The sequence below is a fragment of the Argentina anserina genome, chromosome 4, assembly GCF_933775445.1.
Source record: "Argentina anserina chromosome 4, drPotAnse1.1, whole genome shotgun sequence".
NCBI lineage: Eukaryota > Viridiplantae > Streptophyta > Magnoliopsida > Rosales > Rosaceae > Argentina > Argentina anserina.
Window position 1 is genome coordinate 6,173,886 of NC_065875.1, and position 17,563 is coordinate 6,191,448.

At 34.8% G+C, this 17,563-nt stretch overlaps 1 protein-coding gene across 1 annotated transcript; it reads left to right on the forward strand.

Annotated features, from left to right (window-relative positions):
- The first annotated feature begins 3,544 nt into the window (after nucleotides 1–3,544).
- Nucleotides 3,545–17,370, forward strand: LOC126792087 (metalloendoproteinase 2-MMP-like). The gene is made up of 2 exons (XM_050518579.1): nucleotides 3,545–3,673; nucleotides 17,122–17,370. Exons 1-2 carry the CDS (start codon nucleotides 3,545–3,547, stop codon nucleotides 17,368–17,370), a joined length of 378 nt encoding a protein of 125 aa, XP_050374536.1.
- The last annotated feature ends 193 nt before the right edge of the window (nucleotides 17,371–17,563 follow it).

A 17,563-nucleotide genomic window follows, 5' to 3' on the forward strand; every position in this document is an offset into this window, starting at 1 on the left:
TTAAAGAGGTGAATTTGTAACAGAATCTTAGCGATAAGAGATTAGATATGTCACGCCCTCAAATCCGAGACCACTATTATATGGAAATATGGTTTCCGAATTAAAGGTGTGACTTTAAAACCAATAAAATTTCCTCAATAAAACTGAAAAAAATATATGTCTAAATAATACTTTTATTAGAAAAACAAAATCAGAGTTATTTTACAATACAACGGATTTAGAAATACTGAAATTTAGCGAAGATAGATGAGTATAGCATTTATTGTCTTGAAATAGTATTTGACGGAAAATCATCATTTTATTTAGTAGATTCATCCCATTCCCCAAACATCTACTCATTACCTGAAAATAAGATTGTGTAGCATCATGGGTAACACAGACCCAGCAAGTACATAATACATTCTTATGATAATTTGGCTAATGAGAAATTCAAATATGAAAAACCAAATAAAATGTACCAAGAATCAGGTGTATTTGGTCACACGAATTCTTACTTATGCATATAGATATACATATCAGCATCAATATATTCAATCAATTGTGTGAATTTTCAAGAAAACTGGTAATTAATAATAAAGTCACATGTTAAGGTTCACGTTTACCCAAAACATGGATAAGCCTCAGCATACCGAGGCCAACACCAAACTATGTATACTTAAGGTCAATTCTCATATGAGTATAATAGTGCACTATCTGTAAGAACTAGCACTACAAAAACTATAGATAAATGGCACATATGTTTTGTGGCCTTTAGTGGTGTGGCCATGTAAAAAAAACTCACACTTTTCATGCAAATGTGGCTTTTGAATTATTATAATAATAATTAGCCACATTTGCATAAGAAGTGTGAGTGATTTTTACATGGCCACACCACTAAAGGCCACAAAACATATGTGCCATTTGCCCATACTTTTTGTAGTGTAGGGTCCAAGGCTAACTTACAAAGCACAAAACAATTTTACCAGCAATTCACTTAAGCACGGGGTAGTACTAATCACCCGGCTTCACACCTCCAACTCAATAACGTCAATAGAATATCACAAAGTTTAGTAATTAAGACAATATTTAAATACTAAAATATATATGTATAATCTTACACCAAGATATAAATACTTATCAATAACTCAATGTATGCATGAAATAAAGAAGTTAATAAACTTGAAAGTAAATGTGCAAATAAAGTAAATGTACTTTAAATTAAAAGTAATTAGATAATATTAGTTAGTAGTCAAAGGATTAGTAGTCATTTCTCTCATAATAAGGAAAGTCTTTGTCCAAAGTAGCAATTGTCATTCAAGTAATAGTGTCAAAGTCTGTCAACTTTCCGTATCGATAACTCAATCAATAAACGTCCAAATTAGGCAAGTGAGGAGTCTATGTTCAAGGATATTTCGTAAGGAATCTAATAGGATAAGCCATACAGTCTAGTTCAAAGTCATTGAGTCTAAAAAGTTCAAACATAGTAGCATTGCAGAAACCGATCATCAAGTTATCATCTTAGATGTTTACATAGTCTACTTGTAACAAAACATTTATCATTTCTTCTGAAACTTTCCAGATTAAAAGTAGAGATATTATACTATAATTTGATATAAAGTTTGTGGAAAATGATTAAGAAATGAGTGAGATATGAGTTTTCAAAGTTGTGAGTGCTACAAAAGATTTTCAGTGAGTTTATTAACTCTAACTTTGATTAGTCATAACTTCTCCATTTTTAAACCTTTTTGAGTGATTCAAAAGCCTAAATTGAAGAATGTTTCATATGTTATAAAATATGAAAATATATCTCTTACCAAAACATGGTCTTTTCCATTTTATTCTTAGCTATGCACTTTGATAAATCTTAAAAGACAAAATATTATAAGGATGTATGATGTACTTAACTTGAAGTTTCAGGGGTGAAATAAAGGTTTTGATGTGGATCCAAAATTGGATTAATTTAGTAAATAATAAACTTGTTTAAGAGAGAAAGAGTGAATGCTAGAATTTTAGCTTGAGAAACATTGGATGGTTGAGTTTTCTATCAACTAAGGAAACTCTAGACTTGCATGATTTCTGATTTTGAAGTGTGAAGAAAACTTGAGGCAGCTCACAACTATAAATAGGCTAAGAAGAAACACAAAAGTTCAATTCTCACATACCATTCTCAATAATTAATATTGAGTAATGATTTAGCTAGTTAGTGTGGTTGTTAGCAAACAAAAAAAATAGTGTGATGAGGTAAAATATAAAAATAAATAAGCTAGATTCAAAACATATTGGCATAAGAATTATGTATATATATATATATATATATATAGATATAACAAACACATTTATATGTGTTATTCTAAAAAATAAAGGAATTTAGTATATTACTATATTTCTTTCATAAGGGTTTCAATATATTTGCACTATCTAACACTAATATAATGCATAAAAGATAATACTATTAGTATTAGTCTTAAACTCGATTACAAAGTATCGAGTATACACAAGAATATGAGGTAACGTATTCAAATCGTGGTCTAATACTTACAAAAAGAAATTTTCTATCTTTGAAAGTATAGCCTTAGCATCATTGGTTTCTAAAGAGAAATATTAGAAGAAAAATTGAATTAATTCTAAGTTAATATAACTTTAGAGTATTCAATAGTAAATACTAAATTTCGGGGTATTACAAGATATTTGATCCCTAATGTTGTTTCTATGATCTGTTTGTTTGATAGGATTGTTGTGATTGCCTATTTTGAGTGTTAAAGGCTCCTTCTATGTGTGGATATAATTATTGTTGACAATTACACATACTTAAGAAGAGCTAGAGTGGAAAAATGGAAATATTTTGTATATATCCTCATCAAGAAAAGAGACTACAATAAGACATGAAAATGGTTGATAGATGTAAAATGCAGAATACAAATTGAGAATTACACGATAGTTGGAGTAGTCATCATGAGTGCCAAATGATTTACCAAAAACGAAGGTAAAGAAAAGCTCAACAAAACAAATATTAATTTCCTGGAGAATTTTAATAGGATTTTTAGTTCAAGGTGTATTTTATGTATGTTTAACCTACTCATTAATTGGAGTTGGGTGTTGGCAAAGTGTACTTTATGTGTGTTTCGTCACTTTTGTGTAATTATATTAATCCTAAATCCATTTGAATCTTACCAAAGATAATCTTAATCTCAATTGGGGTTTTCGATTATGAACAAAATTAAGAAGAATCAAGCAAATTAAAGAGAGTATTTGATGTCATCAACTTAGTGCATTTAGTAATTTGAACAAGAGGACAAAGCTATGTATATACTTTACTTATCTCCATATATATATATAACGAACGCGCGAACGCGGCTATTCCGCACGAGCATATATATTATAAAGAGTATAAATAAGGGTAAGATACAATAAATTAATAATAACAGGACAAATGCATATGATATATATATATTGTAGGAAACAATTTGGTAGTGATGAATGTTTTGGAATGCTAATCAGCGGTTACACACCAGCTGAGGTAAAATATATGTAGATGATATATTTCCATTTTTCCACTCTAGCTAGTATGTGGTCGGAAAAGAGTGATATTGTTGTAGTGTACATGCTACAGAAGATATTTACAAGAACATATGGAGATTTGCAAGAAGACATTTACATGCTACAACCTAAAAGTTTCATTGAAGATGCAGCAAAGGTATGCAAGCTTAAAAGTCCATTTATGATTTAAAGCAAGCATCTAGGCAATGCTATTTGAAATTTGATGTTGTGATCACTAGTTTTGGTTTTGAAGAAAATCAATTGGATGAGTGTGTATATAGCAAAATCAATAGGAGTAATTTTATCTTCCTAGTGTTATATGTGGATGATATATTACTAGCTAGCAGTGATATGAGATTGTTGAAAGGTACAATGAATAAGTTTGATATGAAAGATATGGGGGAAGCACACTATGTTATGTTTTAGGCATTGAGATAAGCAGAAATATATTGAAGGACATGTTGGGATTGTCACAGAAAAACTAAATTGATAAAGTATTGTAGAGATTTGGTTTGGAGAAATGTAGGTCTAGGACTGCACCAATTTCTAAAGATGATAAGTTGCACAAAGAGCAGTGTCCACATAACAATTTGGAGAAAAAAATATGGAGAATGTTCCTTATGCAAGTTTGGTTGGGAGTTTGATGTATGCACAAGTGTGCACTAGACCAGATATTAGTTTTGCAATTAATATGTTATCTAGATATCAGTTAAATGCTGGTTATAAACACTAGGTAACAGGAAAGAAAGTGATGAGATACTTGATGGGAACAGGAGATCATATGCTTGTGTATAGAAGAAATAAAATTGTGGAGTTGCAATTTGAATGTTACACATATGCTTCTCACAAGCAGGATATAGATGATTGGAAATCTACATCAGATTACATATTCATATTAAACATACAATATTAATTAAAAATTAATTTACAATATATATACGGTATCTCTATAGAAGATGTATTATTAATTAACATTTCAAATTTTATTACAGGGTTATAAGCTTCGAATTACAAAAAATAGTCTATTTGAAAATTATGGATAATGCAGAGATATTAAGATCAGGATCCGACTTTGCAGATATAGTCTTAGGAACATCAACGCAGTAAACCTGTAGAAAAGAATTGTTTGTTTTGAGCTTTTCATTTAGTTATTGTTTGGATTACAATAAAATTAAAAGCCAGTTGAGTCTAATTTGTGCTTTTACACTAAGTTTTTTTTTTCGAGCTTCCAAGTATTTTTATTTTGGTATAAATTTATTATATATTGACTTAACATGTGTAGGGCTAGCCGCAATGCATATGGAGAATGTCGAATGATGGCTAGTCCGTAGGCAATCCACTTAGGATTTAAGACCTTAACCTTTTCTTCGATCGTGGACGTATTTAGCGGTGGCTGGTTTCGCAGTAATACATTTTAAAAAAACAAACGCACAAATGCGGCCATTCAACAAGAGCATATGTTATATAAAAAAGTATAAATAAGGGTAAAATAAAAGAAATAAATAATAACAAGGACAAATGCAAATGATATATATATTGTAGGAAACAATTTGGTACTGATGAATGTTTTAGAATGCTAATCGGCGGTTACACACTAGCCGAGGTAAAATATATGTAGCCGTTAGGATTATAATTAAACTTATTATATTAATTAAAAATTAGTTTATAGTGTATATATGGTGTGTCTTTTTGGAAAATGGATTATTAACTAACATTTCAAAGATAGAACAAAGTTGACAATTTTTTTTGAATTGCGCACATCCTTTTCCATTTTCACCTCTTTTGCAACTCATTTTGTATTTCGCTGTCATCATATAATTTTGTTATCTCTATAAAAAAAGGTTTTTCAATTTACGCTTCTCTTTGGGAACTCACTTGTTCAACTCCAGCTCACCCTCACCTTATGTGGGTAGCAAATGATTTTATCATGTGATTTTACCCTCATCCTTATTAGATGGAGGAACTGATAAAAATGACCATGGATAAACATCGTGGATGAAAAAGATGATCATTAAACAAGATATTATGGAGCATGTGGAATCAACGGTCACCAACTTAGATTTAAACCTTAAAACAACAACAAGAAGAGATTATTGAGAGAATGAGAACATGCATGTCTTGATAAAAATATAGATGAACAGTTGCGGTAGCATGAACCAAAGATGCGAGAGATATTGAAAACTTTATCTAAACGTTACAAGAAGCTAATAAAACACAATAATAATAATATACGTGCCACGATTGATCTTAACAATTGATAAATAAAACCAAACAAGTTTTGATGAGGAAATGAGATAATGACAAGACAAGATGTCAATTGAGGATTATAGCAAATCATAAAAAAAAGTGAGCTAGTGATTGAGAATAAGGACTTGAAGCAAGGTGAATCACCAAAGAAAGTGGATTGTGAACATTAAGAAGCTGTAACTACAATATTACCTTCTTCGGAAGAAAAAAAATTGGTTGAGATGATATATATGTTACTATGAAGCACAGACACGAAGACGAGTGTTCGTATTGAACACGATATTTCAAAAAACATTTTCTACACGGACACGTAGTGAACACATTAATTAAAAATTATTTTAAATATATATTAGTATATATATACTTTAAAAAAATGAATTTGAAACAAGAATAAGTATTTTATAAAGAAAAAGACTTGTATCTATACCAGTGTGGACATGTGCATCTAAACTCCTCTAATTTCTATACATTTAATAGTATGAATATAAAATTTTAATCATTTAAAAGTTTTGTTAATCAATAAATATCACTTTTGTAAAAAAAATCAATTTAAACAAATATCATTTGCATAACCGATTGTATCAAACAAATAGACGGCTGATTATGAAACTACTAACTTTCACAAATACTGTTCATTTATTTGATGTAAGACTTAGCAAATAATTTTTGTTACAATTCATAATTTTCAGAAATAATCTTTATTGATCGTTTAAACTTTCAAACGGTTAACATTATGGATCACACCACTAAAAATATAAAAATAAGAGTGTATGGACGTGTACGTCCAGTACACGTCCATACTGGAATGGACATAAGTATTTTCCTTTTCTTAATTAGTTAAGCAAACTAGTAGCTTATATATTATTGTGTATTATTAAAAATGAGAGAAAAAGAAAAAAGGAGAGGTGTAGAGGTGGGAGAAGATTTAGTGTTTCAAGGAGACACTCATTAAAGTGATCTTCTTCTTCGACTATTCTTCTCTCTTTGAAACTAGACCACTACTGTTCAACTGACTTAGGCCACTGGACAACCACGAAATTACTCCTCGTACTTCTATTGCAAAGCTTGACAAGAAATTCCCACATTCAAGATGACTCCTAAACAGATCGAAGGAGGTAGTCCATGCGACTGATGGATCTTAACGACACCATCAAGCTCCATCGAGTTCCTGACTCATTCATTGCGTAGCTCAATCAACCTCTTTCCATTGTCCCTAGTTTGATTCTTCCTTCAAATCTCTTAGGCTTTCTCATCCATTGCTTATCTAGCCCCTTTTCATTGTCCCTAGAAAGCCGATAACAAACTTGCAAAAAGAAATCCCAAAAGAGTTTGATTCACCATTCAAGTTTCTTAGATTGGGAACTTTTTTATCATCGCTTTCAGAACACTAGAAATCAAAGAAACAAAGAAGAATATGTAGAGAAAACTGGGAAAAGTGATCAGTCGTGTCCGAAAACGGATACGTACGTGTTCTGATTCAAATAGAATATGCGTGTCTCAGTGTATTTCAACATGTCCAGATGTATCCATGTCCGTGTCGGACATGCAATACGCGGGAATTTAGCTGTGTCTGTACTTCATAGATATGTTATAACCTAAAGAGTGGACGGTGGACATGTACAAATTTAATTGAAAAGTTTGTCTAAAAATGAAATCCGCACTAAAAAAAAATAAGGGCGTGACCTCCTTAGCCAAGAAAGTCCGTAGAAAACAGAAGAGTTGATATAGGAGTATGGTGGATGCTAATCATGCTATAACCCGTACTCTAGGGAACCCATACACATTAGGCCATAAATGGATATGATAGTACGTTGTGTGGTTGCAATGGAGGGCATAATCATGCAGCGGATGATGTTAGTTCCAACGTCTTACATGTCAAGAAATAGAGCAAACAAGAGCTCAAGAAGGACTATACCGGCGCGGGTGATGTGCCGGCCGGCAAGTCATTCCTGGCTCATGTCTACTCTGTTTCTCTCCATGGAAGACTACACAAACTTCAGTCATCATCAAATCCTCATCTTTCCTTGACTCGGTAGCCAAACCCCAACTGAATCAACAACTTAATTAGAAATTGTGCAGCTCACTGAGACATTTATATAGGCAGCTGGGAATGTAATAAGTCGGGTGACACAGAATATTATTTATGTCCCCACCAAGCACCAAGTATACCATTCTCGCGATGGATAACCGAAATAATTGATTCGAACTGTAGGAGAATATAATCTTCAAATTCTGAGGGATTGAGGATTAAGTACACCTTATTAGATGTCAACGGGAATTGGTTCTCCTAGCTTACTTTGACTCCATAATGCTAGATTATGAGTACTTTTACTTCTTGAAAACGAAAACCTTTTGCCACATTTAACAAAGGAAATAAGAAGGTACCCTATTTTAACGTGCAATGTACTACTCCCACATACCAATAGAAGACACATGCAGTTATATCTAAACATGCAGGAGATAATTAAAAGAATCAATTTAGACTTGATAGGAGAACATAGATGTCTGTGGATCGGAATTGTTTTTCTGATTAGCTAGGCGATCGAATGAAAGCATTATCATCAGGACTTTATTCCAGATAGAAAATTCCATCAGTGGGTACATATGTGCTATATCTATATTGTTTCAGCTCCTTCTGAAGTTCTGCATGTGGTCGTGATCGATCAGCGAACAGATCTGCATGTACAAGTCAAACTCATTTACAACCTTAAAATGTGATATCGGGGAACCTTATCAGATTCCCTTATTCCGATTGATTATCCAAGTCGTAATTCAGGGATAGACATACAGCTTATGGAATCCGGTTCTTTAAATCCTTATGGTAATAATAATAACTATATGCATGCAGCTGGATAAAAAAAATGGATCTCTCACCGGAAGAGCTATTATATATATATATATATATATATATATAATCTCTATCCATAGTGAAACTTCACTCTTAAATTACATAGTGAAGTTTCAATTTTAGTACATTTTTCGGTCAAATTTTTTCATCACAAATGATTCAATATTTAGGTATGCTATTAAAGATTATCTCTACAAAAGTTTCATCTAATTCGGTTATCGTTAAGGTATTTAAATTAATTAAATCAATAAATGATTTTAAAACTATTCAATATGAACCGTTCGTGTAAATCTCTATTTTAAAAGCTTAAACCATTGTTAAATTAGATGAAACTTTGTAGAGATGATCTTTAATTAATAACATACCTAAATATTGAATTATTTGTGATGAAAAATTTGACCGAACAGTGTGCCAAAATTGGAACTTCACTCTGTAATTTAAGAGTGAAGGTTCTTTCTGGATAGAGACTATATATATAGTTGAAAAGTTGGTTAATGAGCTATCCCTTTTTTAGACCCCAAAAAGGGATAAGTCACTTGACCCACTTTTCGATCACATTTCAGCATCTCCACCGTTCAACATTTATAATATAATGTGTAGATCACATTTGTAAAATTTCAGCCAAAATGGAAGTGTTTAAGGCATTCAAAAATGTGATTTAAACTTATAAGTATGAACGGTTCATGTTTGACAGATTTGGTGCGTCCATTGTTTTCGCCAAGTTTGATTCCTTAACGATCACCATTCTGGCTGAAATTTTACACGGATGATCTACACATTATACCCTAAAAGTTTAATGGTTGAGATGTTGAAATATAATCAAAAAATTTATTAATGAGCTATCCCTTTTTTAGACCCCAAAAAAGAATCCCTTAGGGCCCTCGAGTGCTATTCTACTAAGGGATCCCTTTTTTGGGTCTAAAAAAGAGATAGGCCACTTAAACCACTTTTCGATCACATTTCAGCATCTTAACCGTTCGACATTTAGAGTATAATGTGTAGATTACATATGTAAAATTTCTGCCAAAATAGAGAGATTTAAAGTATTCAAAACTGGAAATTAAACTTATAAACATGAATGATTCATGTTTGTCAGATTTGGTGCGTCCATTGCTTTCACTACGTTTGATACCTTAACGATCATCATTTTGGCTGAAATTTTACAGAGGTCATCTACACATTAGACTCTAAAAGTTGAACGGTGGAGATACAAAATTTGTGATCAAAAAGTTGGTGAAGCTATCCCTTATAAAATACCAAAAAATGGATCTTTTAGTGGAATGGGCTCATAATTTAATTGAAATTGCAAATTAAAGATTTGAAAGAGAACAAACCCAGATCACCATACGACTACATTGCGTCTATGGAGCCCTTTCCAGTGAGGACCAAGTTGGTAAGGACTTGGTGAGGATTTTTAATTTTCACCCTCAGATTGAACGAACGGTTCTCATTTAAAAGAACAAATCAAAGCTGACCACACCCAATAACCCCCTTCTCTTCATCTCTATTAATAAAGACATATTATTGGTTCTTCTTTCTCCTACTCATCTCCCTTTGCTCAACTCACAAAACCCAGAAAAATTTGACTTTATAATCTGCTGCTATGATTGTCAAACATCTCTTGGTTTGATTCTTTAATTTCTTTTCCCTTTTGGATTCTCTAGCTAGTCATATGAGGATTTAGATTTTCATATTTATTTGAGATTTGAACCCAATCTGGGTTAAACATGATGCAGAGTTGCAGACAGACCCAAAATCTTACCAGGATTCGAATGACAAGCACATTTTTTGTGTGTGTTGAACATAACCGAATTGAAAAAGAATGGCATTTAGAATTATTTGATTTATTTCAAGTCCTTCACAAGACTTGGGAAATCAAATTGACTTGAGAAAAGTCCAACTCTCCCTCTACTCGTTCTACTTCTCAAACCTGGAAATCATCATCGTCATAAAATTCAATAGCCTCGCCGGAGCATTTAATAATATTAATACCACAAAGAAATTTCTGAGAAAGCAATAAAGAAATTGATTTATGTTTATGGGCAAAAAGATTATGAGGGGCTCAAGAACTGAGCAGACGAACTGATCTAAAAAGAGGAAAAGAGAAACCCATGGAAGAAGTATGAAGAGTTCAGAGAAGAAAGGGGTCTGTGACTATGAATTGGGGTTTCATTCGAGAGGGAGAGAGTGGCAGATAGAAATGAGTGGATTGATTAGGTGTGGTGAGCTTTGTTTTGCTTTTTGAAATAGGAACCTATGGATTAATTTGAGGGTGGAAATCAAAAGTCCTCACTAAGTCCTTAACAACTTGGTCCTCAACGGAAAGGGCTCCTTGCGTCTATACTTGGTTAAAAACCGAAACAGTACAACTATAAGACGTACATTTATGATCGATATATCAAACCTAGTATATATATATATATATATATATATATATATATATACGTGTGTGTATATGTGTACGTATCAGCCTATATATCAGGCATATATATACCAGCTACAATGCGACGTATATGAATATCGGATCCATTACGCAAATTAAAGACTTTGTCCATTATAATGTAGCTAGGTGAACCATCGGTTTAGATACCACGTACTCATTTTGCACACTATGAGGTGGTGGACATGGCTAAATCTGCACCTTATGTGGCGGCACTGGCAACTAATATGCATTGTTGTGCGACGTTGTATAATTAATGCCAATTTTCGATAGATTGAACTTTATGATCGAGTAAGTTCGAAGAACGAGATGAGTCATCACTCTCTCCATCTCTCCTTCTGTGTAGTGACTCTAGTCTGCTTCCTGAGGATTCTATACGTACAATAACCAATAATCAACAAGACATTTCTCCTCTAGATCGAGTTGAAGTAGGACCTCGATCATGTTCAACGGGAATCTTGTCCGATCCTGTTGCTCGATCAATTTCGCCTTTAAAGTTGGCTGGATTTGGAATATTTATCAGAATTATGGAGTGAGGAATCCATGCACCCATCAACTAGCTAGCTAGCTCCATCTGGAACCGAGTTAGTTAACTGGCTTGGCCTATAAATAAGTTGACAGGATAACAAGTTAATAGCAACAGAGAGCAATTCTAACTTTCTAAGTGTCTTGCATGAAGAGGTAGACAATGGAGTTGAGCCAAGAATGACTTGCCGCGACTGACCTCAGCTCTGAGATTTGGATCTCGGTCATGATCATATGCATGAGCAAGTTGTTCTTGTCTCTGTTTGGTTCTCTATCTTCTCATGTCAGACGTAATCTGGGAAAGCCAGTAGTGCTCCATCCAGCTAGCTTATTACATCTCATTAATTTTATGTTGTATTTATGTATTGAACTTATATTATTGCTAAAGAAAATTAGTTTATGCCAGTCATATATATATCCTTCTCTCACAAGAGGAATGGTACGTACGGCGGGCCCTAGCTAGGGTTTTCCCTTAATGTTTTCAGATCAACTTTCTATGTTAGTAATTTGCCGATATATTATTGTGTCCACTGCGTCAGCAGTGTTCTATCATAGAAATGTATATCATTACGATCGATGGGAACTGTTATACTGTACTATGCATGTCCTTGGCTCTAGCTTGCTATACTGTTGCCACTAGTCATATTTTCAATCAGATTTACTCTATCATCACCTAAAAGTGCATATTATCACGAAGATGCATGATAGTGCTATATACAAGAAGATTACAAAAGTACAGTGTTAATTAGTTTATTTAGGTTTCTTTATTGAAGTAGATTATACTTAAATGTAATATATATGAATCTCTGATTTTTCGGGATATTCTGTATGTAATATATATATATATATAAGTCAAATTATTAATCAATAAAAGATTATGTTATGTTTCATCGTGTTGTTATTATTCTCGTTTCATTATCCTGCAACACTTCAAACATATATGTACTTAATTGTCGGAAAGAATATATATGATTGAGCATATATACACATATCGATCTATATATATTTGTGTGAAATACTTGTTACAGATTCTCCAATAAAGAATTAATTTAAACATTCTTCCCTGGAAAGGACAAGAAGATCGAAAAAACATACATACAAAACATGCATGGCAGAAATGTTCTTATTTCATATACACACACATATATATATATATATATATATATATATATATATATATATCTGGGGAATATTTTCAGGCACGGGTATAACAAACTTTAATGGTTCGATGAGCTCGGGTGTTGATCTTTGCCAATATATTATTTCATTTATTTGCAGTATTTGGATATGTCGATGAGCTCCATCTTTTATTCGTTTGATATTATACGCATGCTTTGTTTCAATTGATTAGGGGATTCCTGGACGACCTGGATTAATTTCGAACAGAAAATAACCATGTTGAAACCAAGTTTGGCGCGCACCATCATCATTCATCAGTATGATATGTGACCATATATAATTTGACTTCAAGTTCTTTCGATTATATATGTACGAGAAACTTATCTCGCTAGGATAATTGAGAGTGAATAAAGCTGAGTATTTCTTAAGAGACTGCATAAATGCATAAATATTTATTCATTTAACATATAAGTGTAATAACCCTATTTTTCGAAACAATTTTTGGTTTGATTTGAATTCTATAAAGTTGTGAAATTTAATTAGAATGAATGTGATTGTTTGCGACGTTACGAAACGAAAAACGGAAACGTTCTCGGAACGTTTAATTCGAAAAACGTGATGTTACCGCAACCTATATATCGACTTTTATTCCGTCGCTCGGTTGTGAAAACTTCATTCACGAAAGTTGTAGGGCTCGTCGATACGAGTTCTTGGATATGTGACGCGTTCTAATCGGACGATGTACGTAAAAGTTATTAACGTCGGAAGTTAGTTTCTGATTTAGAAAGGGGTATAAAAGGAAAACTTATCAGTTTAGGGTTTTCAAAATTGGAAACCCCCTTCTCTCTCTCCAAGCCGCGCCTCCCTCGAGCTCTCTCTCCCTCCGAACGACCCCGTCGGCGATCTCGCCCTTCAGCCCTTCGTGGCTCGCACCGCCGAGCTCAGAAGGATCGCGCGACCTTTCTCTCCAACCCCCGAGCTTGCGACGCGCTGGCTCGCCGCCGAGACCCCTCTCTCTCCGAGCCTCCCTCTGCATCGCACCACGATCTCCACCTCCATGCCGCCGTGTCGCTCACCGCCGGTCCCTGGAGCACCGCGTGACCCCCCGCTGCAACCTTCAAGCTCGCTGAGCCTCGCACCCGCTCGCCACTGCTCGACGACGAATCGAAGCCTCCACCGTATGATTTAGGTAAGGTTTGATGAAATTGATTGTTGTGTGTGATGTTTTGGGAGTGATTGGGAGGATTGTGAATCGATTTGGAAGGATTTTGGAGGAGAATTGGAGGTGTAGAGGAGAATGGAGCACCGCCGCCTTAGGCGGTGCATGTGAGTGGGTGAGGAGGTCTGGAGATGGCCTTGGGCCGTGTAGGGGCAGAGGAGATGGAAATGGGGAGAAATGGGGTGGTGGTAGCGTGATACGCGCCGTGTTTGGCGTCGGCGCGTGTGCCCCACGCGCTGCCACAGTGAGTGGCGCGTGAGCGCTACGCGCGGCCTGCCGGAGGTTGCGCGTGCACCCCACGCGCCGCCACGTGCGGCGGCGCGTGAACAATGTTTTCAAAGGGTAATTTTGTGATTTATTTTACGTGCGGTAAATGTAAAAGTGATTTACGTACAGTAAATGTAAATTTATTTTACATACGGTAAATGTAATTATAAATTACTCTCAGTAAATGTAAAAAATAAGTTATAAGGGTAAATCACGAGCCTCCCTCTGCATCGCACCACGATCTCCGCCTCCAAGCCGCCGTGTCCCTCACCGCCGGTCCCTGGAGCACCGCGTGACCCCCCGTTGTAACCCTCAAGCTCGCTGAGCCTCGCACCCGCTTGTCACTGCTCGACGACGAATCGAAGCCTCCACCGTACGATTTAGGTAAGGTTTGATGAAATTGATTGTTGTGTGTGATTGTGTGATGTTTTGGGAGTGATTGGGAGGATTGTGAATCGATTTGGAATGATTTTGGAGGAGAATCGGAGGTATAGAGGAGAATGGAGCACCGCCGCCTTAGGCGGCGCGTGTGAGTGGGTGAGGAGGTCTGGAGGTGGCCTTGGGCCGTGCAAGGGCAGAGGAGAAGGAAAGAGGGAGAAATGGGGCGGCGGTAGCGTGATACGCGCCGTGTTTGGCGTCGGCGCGTGTGCCACACGCACTGCCACAGTGAGTGGCGCGTGAGCGCCACGCGCGGCCTGTCGGAGGTGGCGCGCGCACCCCACGCGCCGCCACGTGCGGCGGTGCGTGAACAGTGTTTCTGAAGGGTAATTTTGTAATTTATTTTTACGTGCGGTAAATGTAAAAGTGATTTACGTACAATAAATGTAAATTTATTTTACATACGGTAAATATAATTATAAATTACTCTCAGTAAATGTAAAAAATAAGTTATAAGGATAAATCACTAATTAATATTTACTGAGACATTATTTACATTTAAATAGTATTCGTACTTACAGAAATACGTAAACAGTATGTACACGTACAAAGATACGTAATTGATGAGTATTTGTACAGAAATACGTGAATAGTAAATGTGAACAGTAATCCAGTGAACATCAAATTCGTAAAACCAGAAATTGCTGAACAGTAACTTATTATTACTGTTTCGGCATTTAAAGGTGTACGAAACGTTTCTAAATTCTTTTCTTATCTTTTTAAGGTGATCGATAAATCAAGGAAATGAATTATCTTCGGAAATTGTGGAATTACGCTCGAGTTGATAAGGTGAGTAAAATCTCATATATTTACGAATCTACCCTTGCAGTGATTTCAAGATTTTTGTAAGAATTTTAAATATTGAAATACGACATGTATATGATATAGTGGGATATATATATATTTGTATAAATGGTAAATAAGCACATATATATATATATAGTTTGCTATATTATATACTGTTATGAATTCATTGTGAATATGTCATTTCAATGACGAGAATTATATATTGAGCATGTGATTTAATTTGTACAATATGAGGTGTGATTATTGTACGTGGTTTTAACATGGAGTTTGTTAAACGTTTTGTCTTCGGACGTGTTTATGAAACATGACATGTATACGATATAGCGGATTATGTATATATTGTATAAATGGTAAATATGTACATATATATGGTTTCCTATATAATGTACTGTTATGATTTTATCGTGATGATGTCATTTTGATGACGAGATTTATATCGAGCATGTGATTTTGATTTGTACAATATGATTAGTGATTATTGTACGTGATTTTAACATGGAGATTGTTAAAATGTTGATTTGTCTTCGGACTCGATTTTGGTACAATATGAGGTGTTGTTTATTGTACGTATTGGCAAGTCGGAACCTAGTCTTTGGCCGGGCGAAAGTTACGATACAATTAGAGCTCTAGTCTGTCTGCCGGAGTACTGCATGAGAGTTAACAAGTGGTTATCTGCTCATGAGTACTCATATTGTTTTGATGTTGGGTAGCAGGTGGTTACCCAATATCGGCGGTGTACTACGTGAGGGGTAACATATGTGTACCAACGTTCATTAGTACCATATTATAAATGTATTTGGGAAACCAGAAGGGTTGCCTGATTTCTCATGAGCACTTTCATTTCATATATTTTTGGGACAAACAGATGGGCCGTCCATTGACTCATGAGTGCATTTATATTGTTGTGTTGTGGATTTTCGTATATATTGATATGCGAGTTATATTATCATTTTACTCATATGAGCTAAAAGCTTACCGGGTTTGTGTTTACAATCCCGGTGCACCAATTCGATGGTGTATGGGATAATTCCGCAGGTGTTGATTAGTGGGGATTGAGAGACGACTCCGGAGACTCGAAGTTGTTTATTACCCCGCTTGTGGTGAGGTTTCTATTGCAGAATTGTGTGTGAGAACTTGTGAGGATTTATTTGTGAGTTTTGTGAGAGATTATGAGGATTATTACATTTCCATTTTATGTAATGTTAAATCATAAATTTGGTTTGTAATAATTGGTTTTCTGAGTTATATTGAGAACTCAGTGATGATCCGATGTGCATTTATAATGATTTCGATTCGTTGAGATTGTTTTGGCGTTGTACGACTTTAATATTTTGAGTTTTTATGCTCGAAATTTTAGGGTTGTTACAATAAGTCTTATGGAATTGCCTAACCCTTGTATTTCAGCATTTCATATTAATTAATTTGCTGCTTAGTTGTTAATATGAGAAATGGAAACCCTAACGTGAAATAGTACGTATTGGTGTTTCATGAACAGATGGAGGAATACTGCTCCAAATTTGTTTGAAAAAAGGTTAAACTTAATTGAGCTACATAATAATATTATCTTCATGTAGATTTATATTTACACAAACATGGAGTGAGATCTAGTTAGGGCTATAAATAGCCGTCGAAAACTACTAGCTACCATGCATTACATTATTTATCATTAATTAGTATGTTTCTAATGTCCTTCAGCTAGTTCATGCTTATGCGCCAACTTATGGAAAGCTCCACTACGACGCTGACGAGCCCTGGGCTGTCCGCGCCTGGGAAGGTTATTATGACTTGGAGACAGTTGCTTTGCATGAGATTGGTCACCTTCTCGGACTTGGTCATAGCTTGGTGGAGAGAGCTATCATGTACCCTTACATCTCTTCTGGAGTTACCAAGCTGGATTTGGATCATGACGATATTCATGGAATTAGAGCTCTATACAAGTCTTGAACACTAAGCCAAAGTTGTTCTGTGTGTTTTATTTACTATATATTTATGTTGATTTTCTTGTGGTATTTAGAGCTTTTTGTTCTAGCTTACTCAGAGGTTGAAGCCTAAATAAAGGACTTGCCTAATTTATCTGTTCTGTAATTCGTCGGATACTAGTTTGATTTAAACCTAGGTAATTCATATGCGTCATCCT

What these genes read in the sequence shown, in the direction of transcription:
- LOC126792087 (XM_050518579.1), top strand. Translation starts at nt 3,545, where the DNA reads ATGTGGTCGGAAAAGAGTGATATTGTTGTAGTGTACATGCTACAGAAG. An exon ending in TCATTGAAGATGCAGCAAAG is followed by an intron (nt 3,674 to 17,121) that starts GTATGCAAGCTT and finishes AATGTCCTTCAG; the next exon opens with CTAGTTCATGCTTATGCGCC.